At 33.6% G+C, this 19119-nt stretch overlaps 1 protein-coding gene across 1 annotated transcript; it reads right to left on the minus strand.

Annotated features, from left to right (window-relative positions):
* Positions 1-1416: 1416 nt before the first annotated feature.
* LOC114338566 (zinc finger protein 724-like) lies at positions 1417-13560 on the minus strand. Its single transcript, XM_028289202.2, has 4 exons — positions 13365-13560; positions 7885-8314; positions 7635-7827; positions 1417-3843 (listed from the first exon to the last, which is right to left on the minus strand). Exons 1-4 carry the CDS (start codon positions 13479-13481, stop codon positions 3183-3185), a joined length of 1401 nt encoding a protein of 466 aa, XP_028145003.2. The 5' UTR covers positions 13482-13560; the 3' UTR covers positions 1417-3182.
* Between the last annotated feature and the right edge of the window lie 5559 nt (positions 13561-19119).

Raw genomic sequence — 19119 nt, forward strand, 5'->3', positions numbered from 1 at the left:
ATATAACCTAAACACTTGATTCATTTCCATTCAGAAAGTTGGATTCATGATGCAGCAAGATCTCACCATAACAAGGAGTATTGGAAATAAAATGTTTAAAATTCAAACATTCACACTGCGTAAAATACTAGGGTTGAAAAATGTTTAATTACTATTTACGCATTTGTTATAGTCTTGCCATACATTTCTTAATCACTTCCTTCCATTGTTTTCTGTCCAATGCTTTCTTTCTCAATGTGATTGTCGTCGTTATTTTTGGTTAGTTATACAGTTCTTCAAGTTCTATAATATTCCTTCTTCTCCATTACCGTCTATGTTCACACATCTTTGTATTTTCCTCCCCCATCTTTCTAAAAGGTATATTTATGATTTTTTAAACACCCATGCTTCTCCCGCATACCTATGCAGCTGTAGGCCTGATAACTGTTGCAGATTTAAATTTTTGATTTTCTTGAGACATTCGGATTTTATTAATGATCGTAATGCTCCATACTTTTTGTTCCCGCTTGCTATTCTTACTTTTGTCTCTCCTTCCCTATGTCCATTTTCATCTAATTTTACACCCAGGTAGGTAAGTAATTCTGAAATTTTTTTGAACATGCATGTATTTTGCTTTTATATCTTATGTGAAATTGTCTTTTTTTCCCATCATCATATATTTTGTCTGCTCCTTATTTATTAGAAGCTCAGTTTTTTACTTCTTTTATTATATTGTTCATTAATCTTTCTAGTTGTTTCTTACTTGTTGTTAATAGTATTAGGTATATCGTCTGCGAATACTATAGATTCGTGTATATGTTTAAAAATCGTTCCCTGCATTTACTTTTTCTGATTATTCCTTCCAGTATCAGATTAAAAGAGTCGTTGGTAGTGAGTCTCCTTGTCGTAATACTTCCTTTGTTTCAAAATTTTTAGATTTATGACACTTCCATGATATTTCACTTGTGTTATCCATAGTCATTTTTACCATCCTGACTATTTTACTTGGTGGGCCCATCTCTTCTCTTCACCTTAGAGTAGGCCTACTTAAAGTCGACGAACAGGACATATACTGATGTTTTGTTCGTAGCATGTAGCCCACCCTCTTGGCATTTTTTCTGTTTTCCATATCTTTCGGATTATGTATCTCTTTATGCAGCCTTTTCCTTCTTACTTTTATCATTTTCGCTGATATTTCTGTTATTCCTGGACTCATTGATTTTTAGTTCGTTTGTTTCATTTTTTATTTCTTCCTTTGTAGGTGTATCAACTACTATATGATCATCTTCAATTTCATTGATTGTTTTTCTTTCATCTTCGTTATTGTTTAACAGTTGTGTAAGGTAAGTTTGGCAATTTCTAATTGTTTCCCATGGTTCATTTATCCTTTCATCATTTTTCATGTATTTCATAAACAGAAGAAAATAAAGTCACATATAAAATAAAAATTTGTTTTTATTAAAAAATATAATTTATACTTATATAGTACGTTAAAATTATTCCGCAACCAATACCTTAACGTAACAATTAAAAATAATGTAAATATACAGGGTTGGCCAAGAAAAGAGTCCACATCGATATTTGACAGTAGGTTTGTTCCCACACGACGAGAAACCGTCCATGTAACGATCATCGTCCTGCGCAGTAAACAAAATAACCCATGGAACGCACGATATACAGACACAGAACGCATGGAACGTATTATTTTATAGTAACCTGATCGTTACATGACGGTTCTCGTTGTGTTGTAACAAACCTAGTAGTTATTAGATTTTAAGGAAATGCTAGGTCGCTTTTTATTTTTGTATTGTAATTTTTTGGCATATATTTTATACTAGTGACGTCATCCATCAGAGCGTGATGACGTAATCGATGATTTTTTTAATGGAAATGGGGCCGTGTGGTACTTCATTTGAAATGGTGTTCCATTCTCGTATTCTGTAATATAAACATTAATATCATTCATTATACAGGGTGACCAAAAAAATATTTTTTTAATTAAATTAATTGACGCAAAAAGAAGAATGTATGTAATTTATTTACCTCAAAATACATTGTGCTGCTGTCAGAAAATAGAAAAAAAAACTTTATTTCACAAATAAATATTTTCGCTTAAATTAAATCACAAACAGCCTCCCAACTACCTCTCGACAGTTTGAACATTTAATTTAAGCGAAAAGCAATGGTTATTTGCGAAATAAACATTTTTTTTTGTATTTTCTGACAGCAATACAATGTAGTTTGAGTTAAATAAATTACATACATTCTTCTTTTTGCATTAATTAATTCAAAATTATTTTTTTGCACACCCTGTATAAATAATGATATTATTGTTTATATTACTGAATATATAATTGGACACCCTTTCAAATCATCATTAAAAAAATCATCGATTACGTCATCACACCCAGATGGATGACGTCACTAGTATGAAATATATATCAAAAAATTGTAATTTAAAAATAAAAATCGACCTGTTTCGGCATTTCCTTAAGAGGAAACAGTAGCGATCAACAGGTAGCGAAAACGCGTTCCAAGATTGCGGCTGTAATTTTGAATATTTTTTCGAGATATTTGGCACACGTATTCGTAATATAATAAAGAATGGCGGTACAGAGCTCAATTTGAAAAATATATTAATATGTGGAAATTCCTCTGTAATTAAATACAATATTAAAAAAACGAGCCTGTACCGCCATTAAGAAGAACAAAAAAATACACTTTCTTCAAATAAACTTTTTTATCCGATGCCTAGATTTTGTGTCATTTTGGAACTACTAATGAAATAAAAAATTTTAGTAGTTCCAAAATGACGCAAAACCTAGGCATCGGATAAAAAAGTTTATTTGAAGAAAGTGTATTTTTTTGTTCTTAATGGCGGTACAGGCTCGTTTTTTTAATATTGTATTTAATTACAAAGTAGTTTCCACATATTAATATATTTTTCAAATTGGGCTCTGTACCGCCATTGTTTATTATATTACGAATACGTGTACCAAATATCTCGAAAAAATATTCAAAATTACAGCCGCAATCTTGGAACGCGTTTTTGCTATCTGTTGATCGCTACTGTATCACCTTAAAATCCAATAAATACTACCATATCAAGATGATTGTTTTCTTTGACCCACCCTGTCCCGTATGTATTTATTAGAGGCATCCAAATTCCAGTTTGGTTTTCAACGTTTTTCGTGGTTGGTCATTTATTTCATGTCATCACTTGGCATATTATGCAACACCTTCAAATGTTGTTTTATATAACTCTTGTCAGTAAATCCTTTATGGCATTCGGGACATTTGAACGGCTTTTCCCCTACGTGGGCCCTGAGATGCTTCTGCAGTTTATTATTTGCTGTGTATGCTTTGCTACACAACGGGCAAATAAATTTTTTGATAGAAGGTTTAATCTTAATATTACCTATTCCGTGTGCTTTCGATTTGTGTATATCTAAAGACTTCTGGAACTTATAGCCTTGATCGCATATCTCGCATCTGAACGGATAAAAATGAGAGTGGGTTATGATATGGCGTTTTAATACTGACATATTGATACATTTCCTGTCACAGAGATGACAGGGGAAATTCCTTTCCCCTGTGTGCGTTTTTCTGTGGCTATCTAAGTTGATTTTCAAGGGAAACTTTTTATCGCAAACATCGCAAGTGTATTTCCACTGAGATCTATCCATATGAACGCACATTTTGTGTTTGTATAAGTCTGAAGATGTGTTGAAAGCTTTCGGACAAATTTCGCACCGGTAGTTCCTTTTATTTGCGTGAATTTTTTCGTGGTGGTACAAGTCACTGGCGGTTATGTAGCCTTTACCACAAAAGGAACAAACGTGGGGTCTGTCACCGGAATGGTATCTGAAAAATTAACAATCCTTAAGTATCTGACAAGGTAGCCCGACAGGAGTTTATCAAAATGAAAAGTTTATTTTGTAACAGTAGCCATAATATCAGCCTTAGATGTCGATTCATGCATTGCTATGTGTGGTCGATACTTTTGTACGGAACGGAGGCCTGGACACTCAATATAACACTGATGAACAAGTTAGAAGCCCTTGAACTCTGGCTTTATAGAAGAATCTTTAAAATACCTTGGACAATCCACACCACCAATGAAAATGTTCGGAGGAAAATAGGTACAGATAGGGATCTGCTAAAAATCAATCAAGTCAGAAAAGTTAGCTACCTGGGTAGAGATGTTGAAAAAGTATCTATTCGTCACAAAGTACTTGTTACTTACGAATAACGAAAGTAACGATTACTATATAGAGAGGCAAATCGTTACTTTGATTACTCTGATTACTTCGTAGCAATCGTATCAGAGCGAGTAACGACTATTGTATCTACTTTGATTACTATGATTACTTCGTTACTTCGCACCAATCGTATCAGAGCGAGTAACAACTATTGTATCTACTTTGATTACTCTGATTACTTCGTACCAATCGTATCAGAGCGAGTAACGACGATTGTATCTAATTTTATTACTTTGATTACTCTGATTACTTCGTACAAATCGTATCACATCGAGTAACGACTACTGTATCTACTACCAGTACACTTGATTACTTTCTACCAATCGTATCCCAGCGAGTAACGGACGGAACCGGCATTTTATGAGTGTTATCATAGTCATAGTCATACTTTATTGATCCTTTAAGACATTCAAAATAAATGTATAGGATACGTCACTACAGAATTCAGTATAAAAAAATCGATATATATCGAGTATCGTTATCGGTATGAAGCATTTTAAGAGTGTGATTACAAAATACCTACCTACTGAGAAATACGATTCTCGATATTATTACCGGTACTCAAATACAAAAGTAATCAAATCCTTTTTATCCCTTAAACTGATCGGTGAAGGTCGTTGTTATATCGGAATACCTATACAAAATACCTACCTACTGAGAAATACGATTTTCGGTATGATTACCGGTACTCAAATACAAAAGTAATCATAGTAATCAAAGTAACGAATACTGTACTGTAAATGGTTACTTTATACAAAAGTATCGATTTGTAACGAATACTCGAAAGTAACTATAATCAACATCACTATACCTGGGACACATAATGAGAAACGAGAAGTACCACTTCGCGCAACTGATCATCTAATGTCTGTCCCACCTTGACTTTACAGTACACGAACATATGGCAATGCAATCCTTATGGGAATTTTTAGCGCGGCGATGCCGATTTTCTTCAAAAGAATTTTCAATCGAACATTACCGGGGTCCTACAAATGTAGGGCCCTAAAAATGTAAAATTAAAACTAACCCGTTACAGTCAATAGCATTGTAGTAAAACAATATTTTTCATTGTTTTTTGTAAGTGATAGTCATTTTCGAAAAGTAATCAGCAATAATTTTATAATCGATATGCGTAATAACTTTTTTTGGTTAAGAATGTTAGAATATCCAACATTAAAAGTGGATGTTGTTCTATGGTTGTTAATTTATATATTGATAGTATAGACAGTTGTGAAGTAATGTCAAGAAAAATATAAAATAGATTGTCAGTTCACCTAAATTAAATTACAACAAAGAATATCAAATAAACTTATAATTATTACTGATAACATTGTATTGAGTAACTGATTGCTTATTTGGAAAATTTGGATCCTAATTGCAGTTTATTCTTATTATTAATGACTGATTTCCAACCTGAAATTATTGTCATTTTAATGTGTTTACACCCTTATTATTTAGTATAAATTTTAAAATAAAAATTATATTTAGTTAGTTCATTTGATTCGTTGAAGTTCATTAATTGTTAGTTAATTCAGTTATTTTTCGAAAAAAAAATTTTTTTTTGGAACCCTTGACAGCCACAAAATGTCAATATTATTAATTCCTAAGTTATCCTATAGAAAAAAGTATATTTGCTTAAAACCTGTTTCTGATAAAATTTGGCATCACTGTTAGTCATAAGAACCTGTACTGTAAAGTCACGGTGGGACACACTATAGAGTATGATTGAAGGAAAACAACTGGCGCCGGTAGGCGCCAGATTTCACGGCTTACAAATATCAGAGACTCGACCGGCCCTGAGTCAACATATTTGTTTAGAGCCGCATTGATCAGAGACAGATTTGCCAGTGTAGTCGCTAACCTCCACTAAAGGAGAAAGCACCACAAGAAGAAGTATCTGAAATCTGAAACGCTCATAAACTGAATTTTCCGAGTGGTAAATCGTCAGGAAATTCGTAGGAATTTCAATGGGAAATTCTAAACTGTTTAATTCCTGCTTTCGTAATTATTTTACAACAAAAGTCATAAGAAACTATTTAAAGAGGACTGAAAATCTGTATTAAAAACAAATGTTAAAATTGTTCTACGAATTAAACATATTCCAAAATTTTGCAAAAATATATTTGCCAGAGTCTTATTATGTCAATCGTCAGAGATTTACCTCTAAAAATCATACGAACAAGCTGAATTTTGCTGATGATGACGTTTGGCATGGAAACTAGTCCATTTACCACAGATTTTTTAAATGATTATATAAAGTTTCTATTATATATCCGTGCATTTAATATCCGTCGCAAAGGTGTTAAAATCGGTGGTGAAATCATTAATAACATCAGATACGCAGATGACACTGCCATAATGGCAGAGAGTCTGGAAGACCTTCAAACCCTGTTGAACGCTGTAAACAATGAATGTATTGCAAAGGGCTTAACAATCAATACAAAGAAAACAAACTGGTGGTGGTCGGGAAAATTAATATCGAAGACTCAGTACTAAAATTAGATAACAAAATCCTGGAAAGGGTGGAATACTTTAGATATCTAGACAGATATCTGGTATCACATTGACCATATGTCTAAGAGTATTGAAGTGCTATGTCTGGTCCGTTTTGTTCTATGGATGTGAAATTTGGACAACAAAAGTGAAGAATCTCAACAAATTAGAAGCTTTCGAGTTGTGGTGTTACCATCGCATGCTCAGAATCCCGTGGACAGCACACATATCCAACGAACATGTGCTGGAGACCATGCACAAATAGCGAGAATTGATCAATGTCATGAAAATGAGAAAGGTCCAATACTTTGGTCATGAGAGGACCTAAATATTGCTTACTCCGGTTGATAATTCAGGGCGAAAACGAAGGAAAACGCTGGGTTGGAAGAAAACAACTGTCATGGCTAGGTAACATTAGACAATGGACAGGTCGAATGGTCGAGAAATTGTTTCACATAGCTGCCGACCGAGAAACATTTCTATTTCATTTAAAACTATTTTCATTCTCCTTACAAAAAGTTGTTTATTACATCTAAATGAATCTCAAGCAAATACCAATCCTATGAAAATGAAAAACCCCACCAATATATTCAAAGAAATTGAAGATAAATGTAACAAAACTGTTACTTCAAATGATGATTCAATATTGGGAAGAGTAAGATCAAGAAACCTTATATATCATGCACTTTACAATGCATAAAAAACTTTTTAAAACACAGTACCTGAGTTGACCAACTAAATGTTTGTCTCAAACGTCTTCCCAGTCTTTGGGATTTAGAATTCGGATACATAAAGTCAGAGACAGTTACATAAAACTATCCGGGGAAGCTTACACAGCGAAACAGAACTCAAATATAAATAAAGGCAAAGAGAATGATGATGGTATGGGTGCTTACCTACCTTTTATGGGCATTGAGGTAAACCATTGATGCAAAACTTCGATTACATATATCACAAGCATATTTCTTATCTTTGTTACTATGAACATTATCAAAATGTCTTTTCTGCATATATTTATTCGTAAAAGTCAATCCACATTCAGCACAGCTCGGAACTTTTGGCTGACCATCATCATCCCCTCCAACATTACCATCTGAAAAGTCAAAAAGTATTTAGTTGAATAGAAAATAAAGAAAAATCAAAAACTCACTGTCATGTTTAAGTTCGCAAATTTTTGTGTGTTTCTTTAGCACATATTTCGATGCATACTGTTTTCCACAAATTTTACATAAAACTTTTTTATCTTCAAGCATTTTTTCTTTTCTTCTTTTCTTCGGTTTGTGTACAACTGGCTTCGCTTTAAAATCGGAATCATTAGAATTATCATCATTGTCTGATGGTAAATTATTTTCCAATGAGGAATCCTCGTCTTCTTCATTATTTTCGTCTTTTATAGATTCTTCGTCTTTATGTCTTATAGATTGGTCCTTTATAGATTCTTTTATATCTTCATCTTTAACAACTTCATCCTTTAGTGACCAATACCAATTGTAGGAGTTAATACATAATATTTTAAAAGAATGTACATCATACAGCCTCTGCCTGCAGATAACACATACAAAAAAAGAGCGCTCCCAGTTCTAAAACAGACACTGATATTAAAACAGGTTGTTACATTTACAAAGGAAAGATAATAAATACTTGTCCACACAACACAAAAATCAGGTGAAAAGAAAATTACATGTTTAATACATCGTCATCCTAATCTGTAGTAGATGAGTAAATAACGACCTCTTTGTATACACCCTATCTACCTTGCTGCCAAATTTAGTATGAAAAATATGTAACTCCCTAGTTTGTTATCCTACACGACAAAAAAAAGTTGGTGGTAAGTAATATTAAATACTTATTAAACAATATACAAATGTTAGTGATATCTGTATCTATAAAATATTTCCGTTTTACCATCCTATCTTTTAAAATGGAGGATACGTAGTATTCGCACTAGTCTTTAGAGATAGATTTTTGTGTCCCCTGTAAAATTTAGATAAATGGAGTTACGTAGTTTACAGATTAAGTCGATGATATACCTACTTGTTTATAATACATAACGACTTGAGGAAGTTGAGAGGTTCGAATATATATGAACAATTATTATAACACGAAAACCAAATATAGAAGAAATAAGAAATTGATTAATGACAGCGAACAAGTATGTTAAATAGGTTATTAAGCCATAAATGATGAGATACTTAGAACTTGATCCTCTGTCTACTAGACGAGTTAATTTCGATCTCATCTTCATTTTTAAATTGATTAACGGAATGATACATTCACCTGAACTGCTTCAATTGGTTTGTTTTCACATTCCTTCCCGTGTCCTTCGTGAGAATACACTATTTCATTTTCCATTTCTTAGTACTAATTATTCTGTGAATATAGGTCTGGTTAGACTTTTTGTTCATGCTAATTGGTTGCCTCATGAGACAGATTTTTTAACGAGTCCTTAAGTGACTTGAAACAATCTCTGAAGCATTAAATTTAATTGTAATTCTATATACATATTTATTTTATGATTTTGTATTTTAGAGAGAGAGACATACTTTATTGATACAATGTACCAAAAGGCCATCGACCGAAGTCTTTCAGCCAATTTACACAATTAATACAGTATATGTTTTTTGTTAATATTAATACAATACAATAATTAAAAAAAATATTTGTATGTGGCGGTAATCACATCACTGACAATTAGTTACAATACAGATGATGATTTAAATAGAGTTGTTTATTGTCTTGATGTGTAGCAGATTTCTTCAAAAAGAGTTCTTTCTGGATATCTACGGGCACTGTCCTCTGGCATCTTCACAATGTGGGGCTCAATCAAATTTTTGTTATTGTCATTAATAAAGAGATATTTAAACAGCTTATTGAGTCTCTCATTAATAGGTTCAATTCCAGTTTTCTCGTACAGCATTATGTTTGATGGATTATGAAGTGGATAATCAGGATGGCGCATTCTAGTAATTTGTCGAAGGCTAGTTGTTTCAGGCACTTTTATATTATTTTTGGCAGGACCTTTAGAATTATAGAAAATTGCAGAACCATACTCTAGCATGGGCCTGCAAATCATTTTATAAATATTGGCTGCTGTTTCAATCGTAATTCCCTCATTCTTGTATGTTAAATTTCTGAAGTGTTTTGTTCTAGTTATAATTTTCCTTTTTATAACTGCTGTGTGGTGGTTGAACTTCAATTTGTTATCTATTTCTTTTCTCAAATACTTAACAGTTTGGGAGGGTTTAATAATATTGTCGCATATGTTTATGGTTAGTGCGTGATCTTGGAGTCTATGGTTAAATATTATTAGTTTTGTTTTAGAAGGATTTATTGTTAATCTCCATTTATTCATCCAAGATATTGTGTCATCCACCTGCCTCTGCAATAAGTCCATTGTCTTTATTAAATTTTTTCCATATGATATCACTGCAGTGTCATCAGCAAATTGTAGCAAATTAGTATTGGTTAGTCTATTGTCGCATATGTCACTGCAATAGAGATTATACAATAGAGGGGTGAGTGGTGAACCTTGTGGAACTCCTTGTTGCACTGAAAATGAATGGGAATATGTTTAATTGATCTTAACTATATACCTGCGTCTTCTAAGAAATTCGTCAATAATCCATATATTAGAGAAGGGGAGCATTTCATTCTGTGAAGTTTATATAACAATCCTCTATGCCAAATGGAGTCAAAAGCCTTCTTGATGTCTAAGAAAACTCCAGCGGCCTTTAGTCCTTGCAATCTTGCTGCCTGTATATTGGATGTTACTATTGAAAGAGGAAGGTTGTAGGTAGATGATATTTCTCTAAATCCAAACTGGTGTGCTGGAATATGTTGGTTTAATTCATTATATAATCTTCCTTGGATAATTTTCTCAAAATTTTTTCCAATTACTGGGAGAAGGGTGATTGGACGGTAATTTTGGGGTAGTTGATGGTTAGTATAAGGTTTAGGAATAACTATTACAATGCCTGTCTTCCACTCATCAGGGAAGAAATGATTCATGATACAATAGTTATATATGCTCATTATCCCCTTATGAATATCTGGATCTAGTTGTTTTGTATTTTATTTAGTATTTGTTTGTAATGTTTATAAATGTTGCTTAATTGTATATTTTTTGTCAATGGGCTTGTCCTGTTTATTAACAATATTAACAATAAATAAATCCAATGTCTATTAAGCCAGATCATCCATTTCATAAGTCCATATTTGGAATAGATTCATATTTTTTTGCTAATTTATTACCACAAAAACAAATTTTTTGCTCCACCTCTAACCGAGAAACAATGGTTGATGTAGCTTAATATTATGTCACATCATCGATAGCCATATCTCGCGAACCTAAAGAGCTAGAAAATCGTACGACGCGGCATATTTTTTTGCATAATATTAAGCTACATCAACCATTGTTTATCGGTTAGGGGTGGAGCAAAAAATTTGTTTTTTACGGCTAATGACAGCAAAAAATTAGCAATTAAATATCAACCGTCAACTATATCACAAAAATCATTTTTCAAGATTTTTCGTTGTTTTTTGGGGGTGTTGTTTAGCTGTAAGGGAAGCAGGGGTGGTTTTGGGGTATGTTGCATATGCAGATCGACAGCAATAAATTAGCAAAAAAATATGCCGCGTCGTACGATTTTCTAGCTCTTTAGGTTCGCGAGATATGGCTATCGATGATGTGACATAATATTAAGCTACATCAACCATTGTTTCTCGGTTAGGGGTGGAGCAAAAAATTTGTTTTTGTGGTGATAAATTAGCAAAAAAATAGCAAAAAAATATGAAACTATTCCAAATATGGACTTATGAAATGGATGATCTGGCTTAATAGACATATAAATCCATATCAAGAGGAGCCAAATTAAAAATACCTATACAGAGCTGTTATTAGGCCTGTAGTAACTTATGCATCAGAGATATGGACATTAAACAAAAAGCAATAAGAAATGGTGCAGATATGGGAACGAAAATATTAGGGAACATATTTGGAGGAAATGGATTATAATGATAAAGAAGATGAGAGAGTTTTATTAGGAGCCCAGCATTACTAGGACACATACAGAGGGTGCCAGAGGGTAGACTACCGAAAATGCTACTGTCCTAGTGATGTTAGAAGAGAATATTCTCAAGAGAATATTCTCGGCCAGAAAATTCTCTTGAGAATATTCTCAGCAAAAATTTTCTATATTTTCAAAAATCGAAACAAAAATAAAAACTAGATACGGGTCAAATTATTATAATTTAAAAAATATGTAGGTATATTGTTTTTGCCAATCCCATGAACCACTTAGCAAGGGTGTTTACAGTGTCAATATTTATTGTTTTGGTGCAATATTAATGTGCAAATATTTAGAATGGTGTTCATTTAAGCAGAGAAGAACAAGTTGAGGAAACTGAGTTTGTAGATAATTTAGCAACTTTAAAATATGGTGATGAGTCGGCTGAAATAATGGCAGATTTGGCACTTCGGTCTAAGGAGGGATTTTGGAAAAATCAATTGGAAAATTGTAAAATCAATTGAAAAACTAGACTTAAACATATGGTGAAAAGGTACATGTTTCGGAACAAAATGAACTAAGATAGTAGTTGATATATTAAGCATTCCTTCATCCAGTGCAGCGACTGAAAGAAGTTTTAGTACTTATGGTTTTTTATCCACTCCTCTAAAAGAGACCGACTCACTGCTGAACGGACTCGTAAGGTAACTTTTATTGCTCACAATTTAAAATTGTTAGACGTAGACCAATCCATGACCGAGCTGGCCACTCGTGAAAAACAAAATCCCACAACTCATCAGTACATTGAAATGCAGATTGTAGATGACTAGGATCAGCTAATGATAGAAATAAATTCTGAATCTAAGGTCTCATCTTTTATCATACCACATCGATTATTTGCTGTTAAGAAGAAAATTTCATTTTTTTATAAAGATATTTTGTGTTTTCTGTTGTTTTTGTATTTTTTATATACAAAGAACACTGTTGTTTCGTCTCATAATTTTTTATATAAGATCATGATTTTTAAAACCCTATTTTTCATCTTCAACAATATTCTTAAGTGCGTCATGGGGTTCATTCTCAGAAAATTCTCCATATCGAGAATATTCTCCGGTTTTTCATTCTCGAGAATTTTCCAACACTATACTGTCCAGTACAATTGGAGGATGTCTGAGAAGAGGTCCACACAGAACAAGGAGGAAAATAGATGTTGAAGATGATTTAAGAAGACAGAAGACTCATCATAAATTGAAGGATAAAAGTAGGTAATGGACCAGAATGGATGGAGGAGAATGGTCCATCAAGCCATGCGCCTACTAGGCTGGAAGAGCTAATTATTATTACATCATACAACCTCTGCCTGCAAATAACATATACAAAAAAGAGGGCTGCCAGTTCTAAAACAGACACTGATATTAAAACAGGTCTAGAATTTATGAAAGAGATATAATAAATACTTCTCCACACACCACAAAAATCACTAAACTACTTGTTTCAATAAACCCAAAACAAGGTGAAAACTTAGATAGAGGGCTGTTATAAACGTAAAATTAAAAATAGTAAACATAATGAATTCTGTTGTTCCTTATAATTGACCCCACAAATTGTAAAAGACGATATTTACCAATTCTGGCACACATTCTGCTAGTTGTTCTAAGATCTCCGCATTTTGAGATTCGTCCTTTGAAACTTTTATTAATTCAGAAGGAGTTTTCAAACATATTAAACAAATTTCTGACATATTTACCAACCAGTTTGTTGATGTTTGTTTGATAAGGGCTAGCCCGAGAGCCCGAGCCACAATATTCTTGTCACTAAAATGACATCAAATGTCACACATCAACAATAAATTACAAAAAAAAATACAACCAATATTTGTCTTATTATCGATAATAAAATGAATTATATTATTTTAATTTTAATGTAAAAACGTTTAGAATCTCTAATTTCCAAATATAATACCTACCAGCTGTGATTAAAACAGCCCGTTGTATTAATGTGGCAACACTGTCGAGCTGTCAAATAGAGGGCCTATATTAGTGGTGATATAGCGGGAAGAATACAATTTTAAAAAGTTATAAATATTTTATTAAATGAACACAAAATATTATTAGTTTTACTTAGATAATAGACACATTCATTAGTAAACCAGATACGATTATTATAAATGAAATATAATTAATTTATTCATTACATGAGGTTGTCACTGAACTGTTTCAATCACTTCGAAACATTTGCTTGGCGTTATTTGTTCCCGACTGAAACATTTTGTTATTAGGATAGCAGAAAGGCTTGAGTGTGTTGTCAGCATGGTCAGTGTATTGTCTAAAAAATGGGGGCTCGACAACATGGCATCTATTGTAGTTTGTTCCAGGGATGTTAACTCTACGGATTTTTCCGTAGATCTACGGATTTTCGAAATTATTTCGGATTTTCAGATATCGACCACATTTCTACGGATTTTTCAGCTGCAGCCATAAGAAGCTAAAATGAGGTTTTTTTTACTCTTAAGGTGTCATTCTTCTTCTTTTTTGGTCTGTCAAATGCCATTCTTCTTCTTTTTTTTGGCGTATCAAGTGTCATTCTTCTTCTTTTTGGTCTGTCAAGTGTCATTCTTCTTCTTTTTTGGCCTATCAAGTGTCATTCTTCTTCTTTTTGGTCTGTCAAGTGTCATTCTTCTTCTTTTTTTGGTCTGTCATGTGTCATTCTTCTTCTTTTTTTGGTCTGCCAAGTGTCATTTTCTGTCAGATTTCTGCACTACGGATTTCTACGGATTTTTGAAGCGCCATCTACGGAAATATTCAGTTGCGTTGTTAACAACCCTGGTTTGTTCTAATGTGTGTAGGTCTCCATAGTTCTAATCAAGGTTAATAGATTGGGCGTCCTCCTATCTATGAACCTTGTATTGTAATAATGTTTTAAAGAATATTCAAAACTAGAAGTATGCTATGCTATATACAAATATTATAGTATTTTATAAATACTAATACATTTTTATATTATACTAAATTATGTTTAGAACAGTGTATTTACATTTTATATTAAAAGAATCAGATAAATTCTGTTCTGTAATACTGGCGCCACCTATTGGAAAATAGACAAAGTTTGTCCATTGGCTAACAGGTGGCGCTAGGAGCATAATAATTTATTTGGATTATTTTATTAGAATATAAATAAACTGTTTAAAATATATTTATTACGTTATTATTATATAATACTATTAATAAAATATTAATATTTTTATATAAAATACCCTCATTAAAGTTTATTTAAAAATGTAATCAGTGGCGTAACAAACTCCGTCGGGGCCCTCCCGCAGAATTGGAAATGGGGCCCAGCGGCGGCTCGTGGCCTAAAAAAGTGGTGAAGATGAGAAAAGTCTGCCGGACCCAAAAGAAATTTCGGTATACTTATACCTATGACGCGCCCAAATCTCATTAAAAATTCTTTAAAAAATGTTTAGAGTTTAGGGCCCTAACAACTTGAAAACTTTTTTATGGCACTTATATTAGAGACGAGGATGAAATAGAGCTCTCTTTTAAGTCTTTGAGTTTTAGTAAATATTTGCCAAAAACTCAAAATAAATTTTGAAAAGCGTCGGAAGGAATGATCAAACTGTATGACCCAAACTTTGTTGTATCTGCTAAGCTTATTCATCACAATCACAATTCACAAAGAATTTTAATTCATCACAATCCTGAAAATGTAATCCATTTCCATTAAAATATATATATTAAATAAAAAAATTGGGTAGAATTTGCATTCGTGCTCATACCATCATCACACCTATAGATCTTTTCAAAGTATTAATAATCGTCATTGTGCTTGCTTTGTCAAAAACAGAATTAAAAAATTATTCACTTCTTTTATCACGTATTAATTGACGAGTCCTTTTTATCTAGTTAAAACAAAAATGAATATCTAGGGACGTTTTTTTTTAAGAACGTCATATAAAATATCTGTTATAATATGAAACATGTCGATAAAAACTGCTAAAAATGTAAACTCAAAATCATTTAAATCTCATAAAAAGCCTTTAGCCAGCTGAACTGATTTGCGGTCTTCCATCTTCCGAAAAAAAAAAAACGAATACTGCCCATCATAGCACGCATACAACTAAAATTTTACTAGGTGAATACGGCGGACTTATTTTTAAATTCATCTGCACTTGCTAATTTGGGTACTACCAGTGCCGATATGATGACGTCACGTTGCCATCAGAGGCGGATTTGAAGATTTGCCGCCCCTGGGCTATCTACAAATTGCCGCCCCCCCCCCACCCCTCCCCCCGGGAACCATGTAGGATTACCTCGGTACCGTGATGGGCCGACGCGACGTTGCGTCGGCGGCGGCGAGGCGGCCACGCTAAGCTTGTAGTAAGCTCAAATAACATAGGTTGAACTGTCAACATTGAAGTTACGCTTCTTATAGTTGCAGTTATTGTTTTTACCATAAAGTATGATAACGTATGTTCCAACATTTTTATCAACTGGCAATTTATTAAAAAGATCATGAATTAATCGAAAAATTCCTGTTGGATTTAATCAATAGATTTAAGAAGATGTATTTAGGAATTTCAATACAATTACTTGCCTAGGATTTTAATAATACTGTAGGCGTACTTAGACTTAGAATTAAGGTCATCTAAAATTTATTATTTTGTAATTTGCACGTATTAAATTAAAAATTAAAATACTAAAAAGGAAACGGGAGAAAATGAAATTCTGGACGATAATTAATTGAGTTGTAATTCTTATAGTGTATTAAATAAAACTCACATTCATTACAAGGTCATACATCAAAAAGTCAGCCTAACAAATAAAAGAGACGTGTTTTCCTAATTTTCCTACCAAATACGTCATTCAGAAAGTTGCCTATTTGCTAAGCATTAAATCGTATCAAAAAAACAAATATTCATTTCAAATAGTATAACAAAAGAGATACATTTATTCCTACCAGATACGACCTAACCGATTACTGTAACAATTTCCCCTAAACATCACATTATAAAAGTAACTCCTTATTTTGCACAACGTTGCATGGACGAAGTTCACATGAAACAATTTACTTCAAAACTTTTTCCTTCTTGACTGATTAGCTGCAAACAAATCGATGATGTCATCATAATTTATTTTTTTTTGTCATATCGGATTCGATTGACAAAACTGCCGACCAATTCAAACGATCATGTGACATTGTTGACCTCAAGTAGTTCTTTATCCTACGGAGTACGGAAAAAGATCTTTTAGCCGAGCAGTTAGATGCTGGCATTGTAGAAAATATCCAGATCGTTATCATAAAGGAGCTCGCAAAAAGTGGGGAATGTCTTTGGGCGATCTTCTTTGTCGATGGTTTTAATGAATCCAAAGAAATGTAGACATTCATTGCCGAATTCTTCCGCATCTGGCAAATCATTAGGATATTCTTTGCTCAACCTCGCTGCATTATCTTTTATGTCATTACTGTTCATAGTTGCTCCACTGATTAAAAAATCAAATCTTGCGCTAAGCAAACTGTACACTTCCTTTCTTCTGGTCAATTCGGATATGAGCCTGTCAACGATGACGAGATAAGTGTTGGTTTTAAATGCAATTCCACCACTGAGCTCAGTTTCATTATCTCTGGTTTCGCCCGCTAAAAGCTTTCGTTTCTTTTTTCTTCTGGTCTGGTCTTCGTACTCAGCAATACCAGCCTTCTCAAGGGCTCCATTTTCATAGATTTCAAACTCATCTCGAATACTGTTAACATATTCTATTAATGACTCATAGAGTTTTGCGACAGTTGATAGGTCGACGTATGTTGACTGTAGCTTTTTACTTGTCAGGTTGAACCTAGATAACAAGTCTCCCCACAAAATAGAGAGAATCGCTGTTTCTAGCCGTTGTATTTGCTGAAGGTATCCAGAAACTTCACATCTTGTTTTAGGTTTCTCATTCTCATCATTTTATATGACGGTGAGTGCCTCAATTACTTCATTCCAGTCTCTGTTAAGGCTTTGACAAGCATCATCACGTGCGGACCAACGAGTGTCTGATAATTTCTTTAAACTAACATTCTCTTTTTTCACCAATAATTCTTTCAATATTTCCCATCGCTTGGTAGAGCTTGTGAAAAAAACGTAAAGGTTTTGAAGAAGTAAGAAGAAATTAGTACTTTCTGTACAACAGCTGGCAGCGTTGTCTCCAACTAAATTAAGAGAGTGTGCAGAGCATGGAGTATACATGGCAGAAGGGCTAACCTCACGAATCCTGGCTTGTAAGCCAGTATACCTACCGGACATATTCGATGCATTATCCAATGACTGACCCCTACAGTTTTCAATATCAATTTCATTTTCGGCCAGAACTTTAATAACTGCATCAAACAGAGCTTCTGATCTGTGGCCAACTGATGAAAGAAAACAAAGAAATCTTTCAACGGACTTTCCGTTAGGTAACACATACCGAAGGACTATTGCGAGTTGGTCTGTATGCGTAATATCTGGGCTAGAATCTACAATAATAGAAAAATATTTCGCTACTTTAACTTCTTCTACTATTTCTTTCACGACTTTATGGGCCATTAGTTTTACAAACTCTTCATAAGTAGTCGAGGATAAATATGAAGTATGACCCTGTCCGGGATTTCCATATTTAGCGATGTGCTCAGCTATGAATGGGTCAAATTCGGCAATCAATTCTAGACACAAGATGAAATTGCCACTGTTTGACAATGACCCGAATTTCTCATCGTGCCCTCTTAAAGGAAGACCTGCAGCTGCTAGGGATTTAACTACTGCAACCACTCTCTTCAGTACATTGCGCCAGTAGTTTTGCTCGTCTTCAATTTGACTGGTGAGCAGTGATTGTATTCCCTTTGATGACATCCTGGTTTTCATTACCAATACACATGTTTTGTGGTCAGAGGAATTTTCATGCGATTTCAAAATGTCATTGCCATGCTTCCAGTCATCACAACCTTCTTTCGCAAGTTTTCTTGTGCCACCAAATAATTGGCAGGGAACACAATACAATTTGCCACTGCTCTCGGAATACATCAAGTAGGATCTTTTCATCTCTTTGCCGTTTATCAGCTTTGTTTTCAGAAGGGACTTAGATAAATATCGATTTTGCCCTCCAATTAATCTTTTTGACCGTGATAAATCCATTTCATCTATGTTTTGGTTGATTCCTCTCGTAACCACATATTCACGAGTACGGTCATTTATCTCCCACAAAGCTGGGTCATCCACAATTTTAACATCCAAAGGATACGGTATCACCTTATCTTCATTTGAAGACCGTGATGAGGATGGACGCTCTGGTTCCTTAATCGATGCTTCAGCGTCATTAAGAGCATCATCACCTTCTTTTACGTGAGTCTGACCATAATTAGGCCTA

Source organism: Diabrotica virgifera, chromosome 5 (assembly GCF_917563875.1).
Source record: "Diabrotica virgifera virgifera chromosome 5, PGI_DIABVI_V3a".
NCBI lineage: Eukaryota > Metazoa > Arthropoda > Insecta > Coleoptera > Chrysomelidae > Diabrotica > Diabrotica virgifera.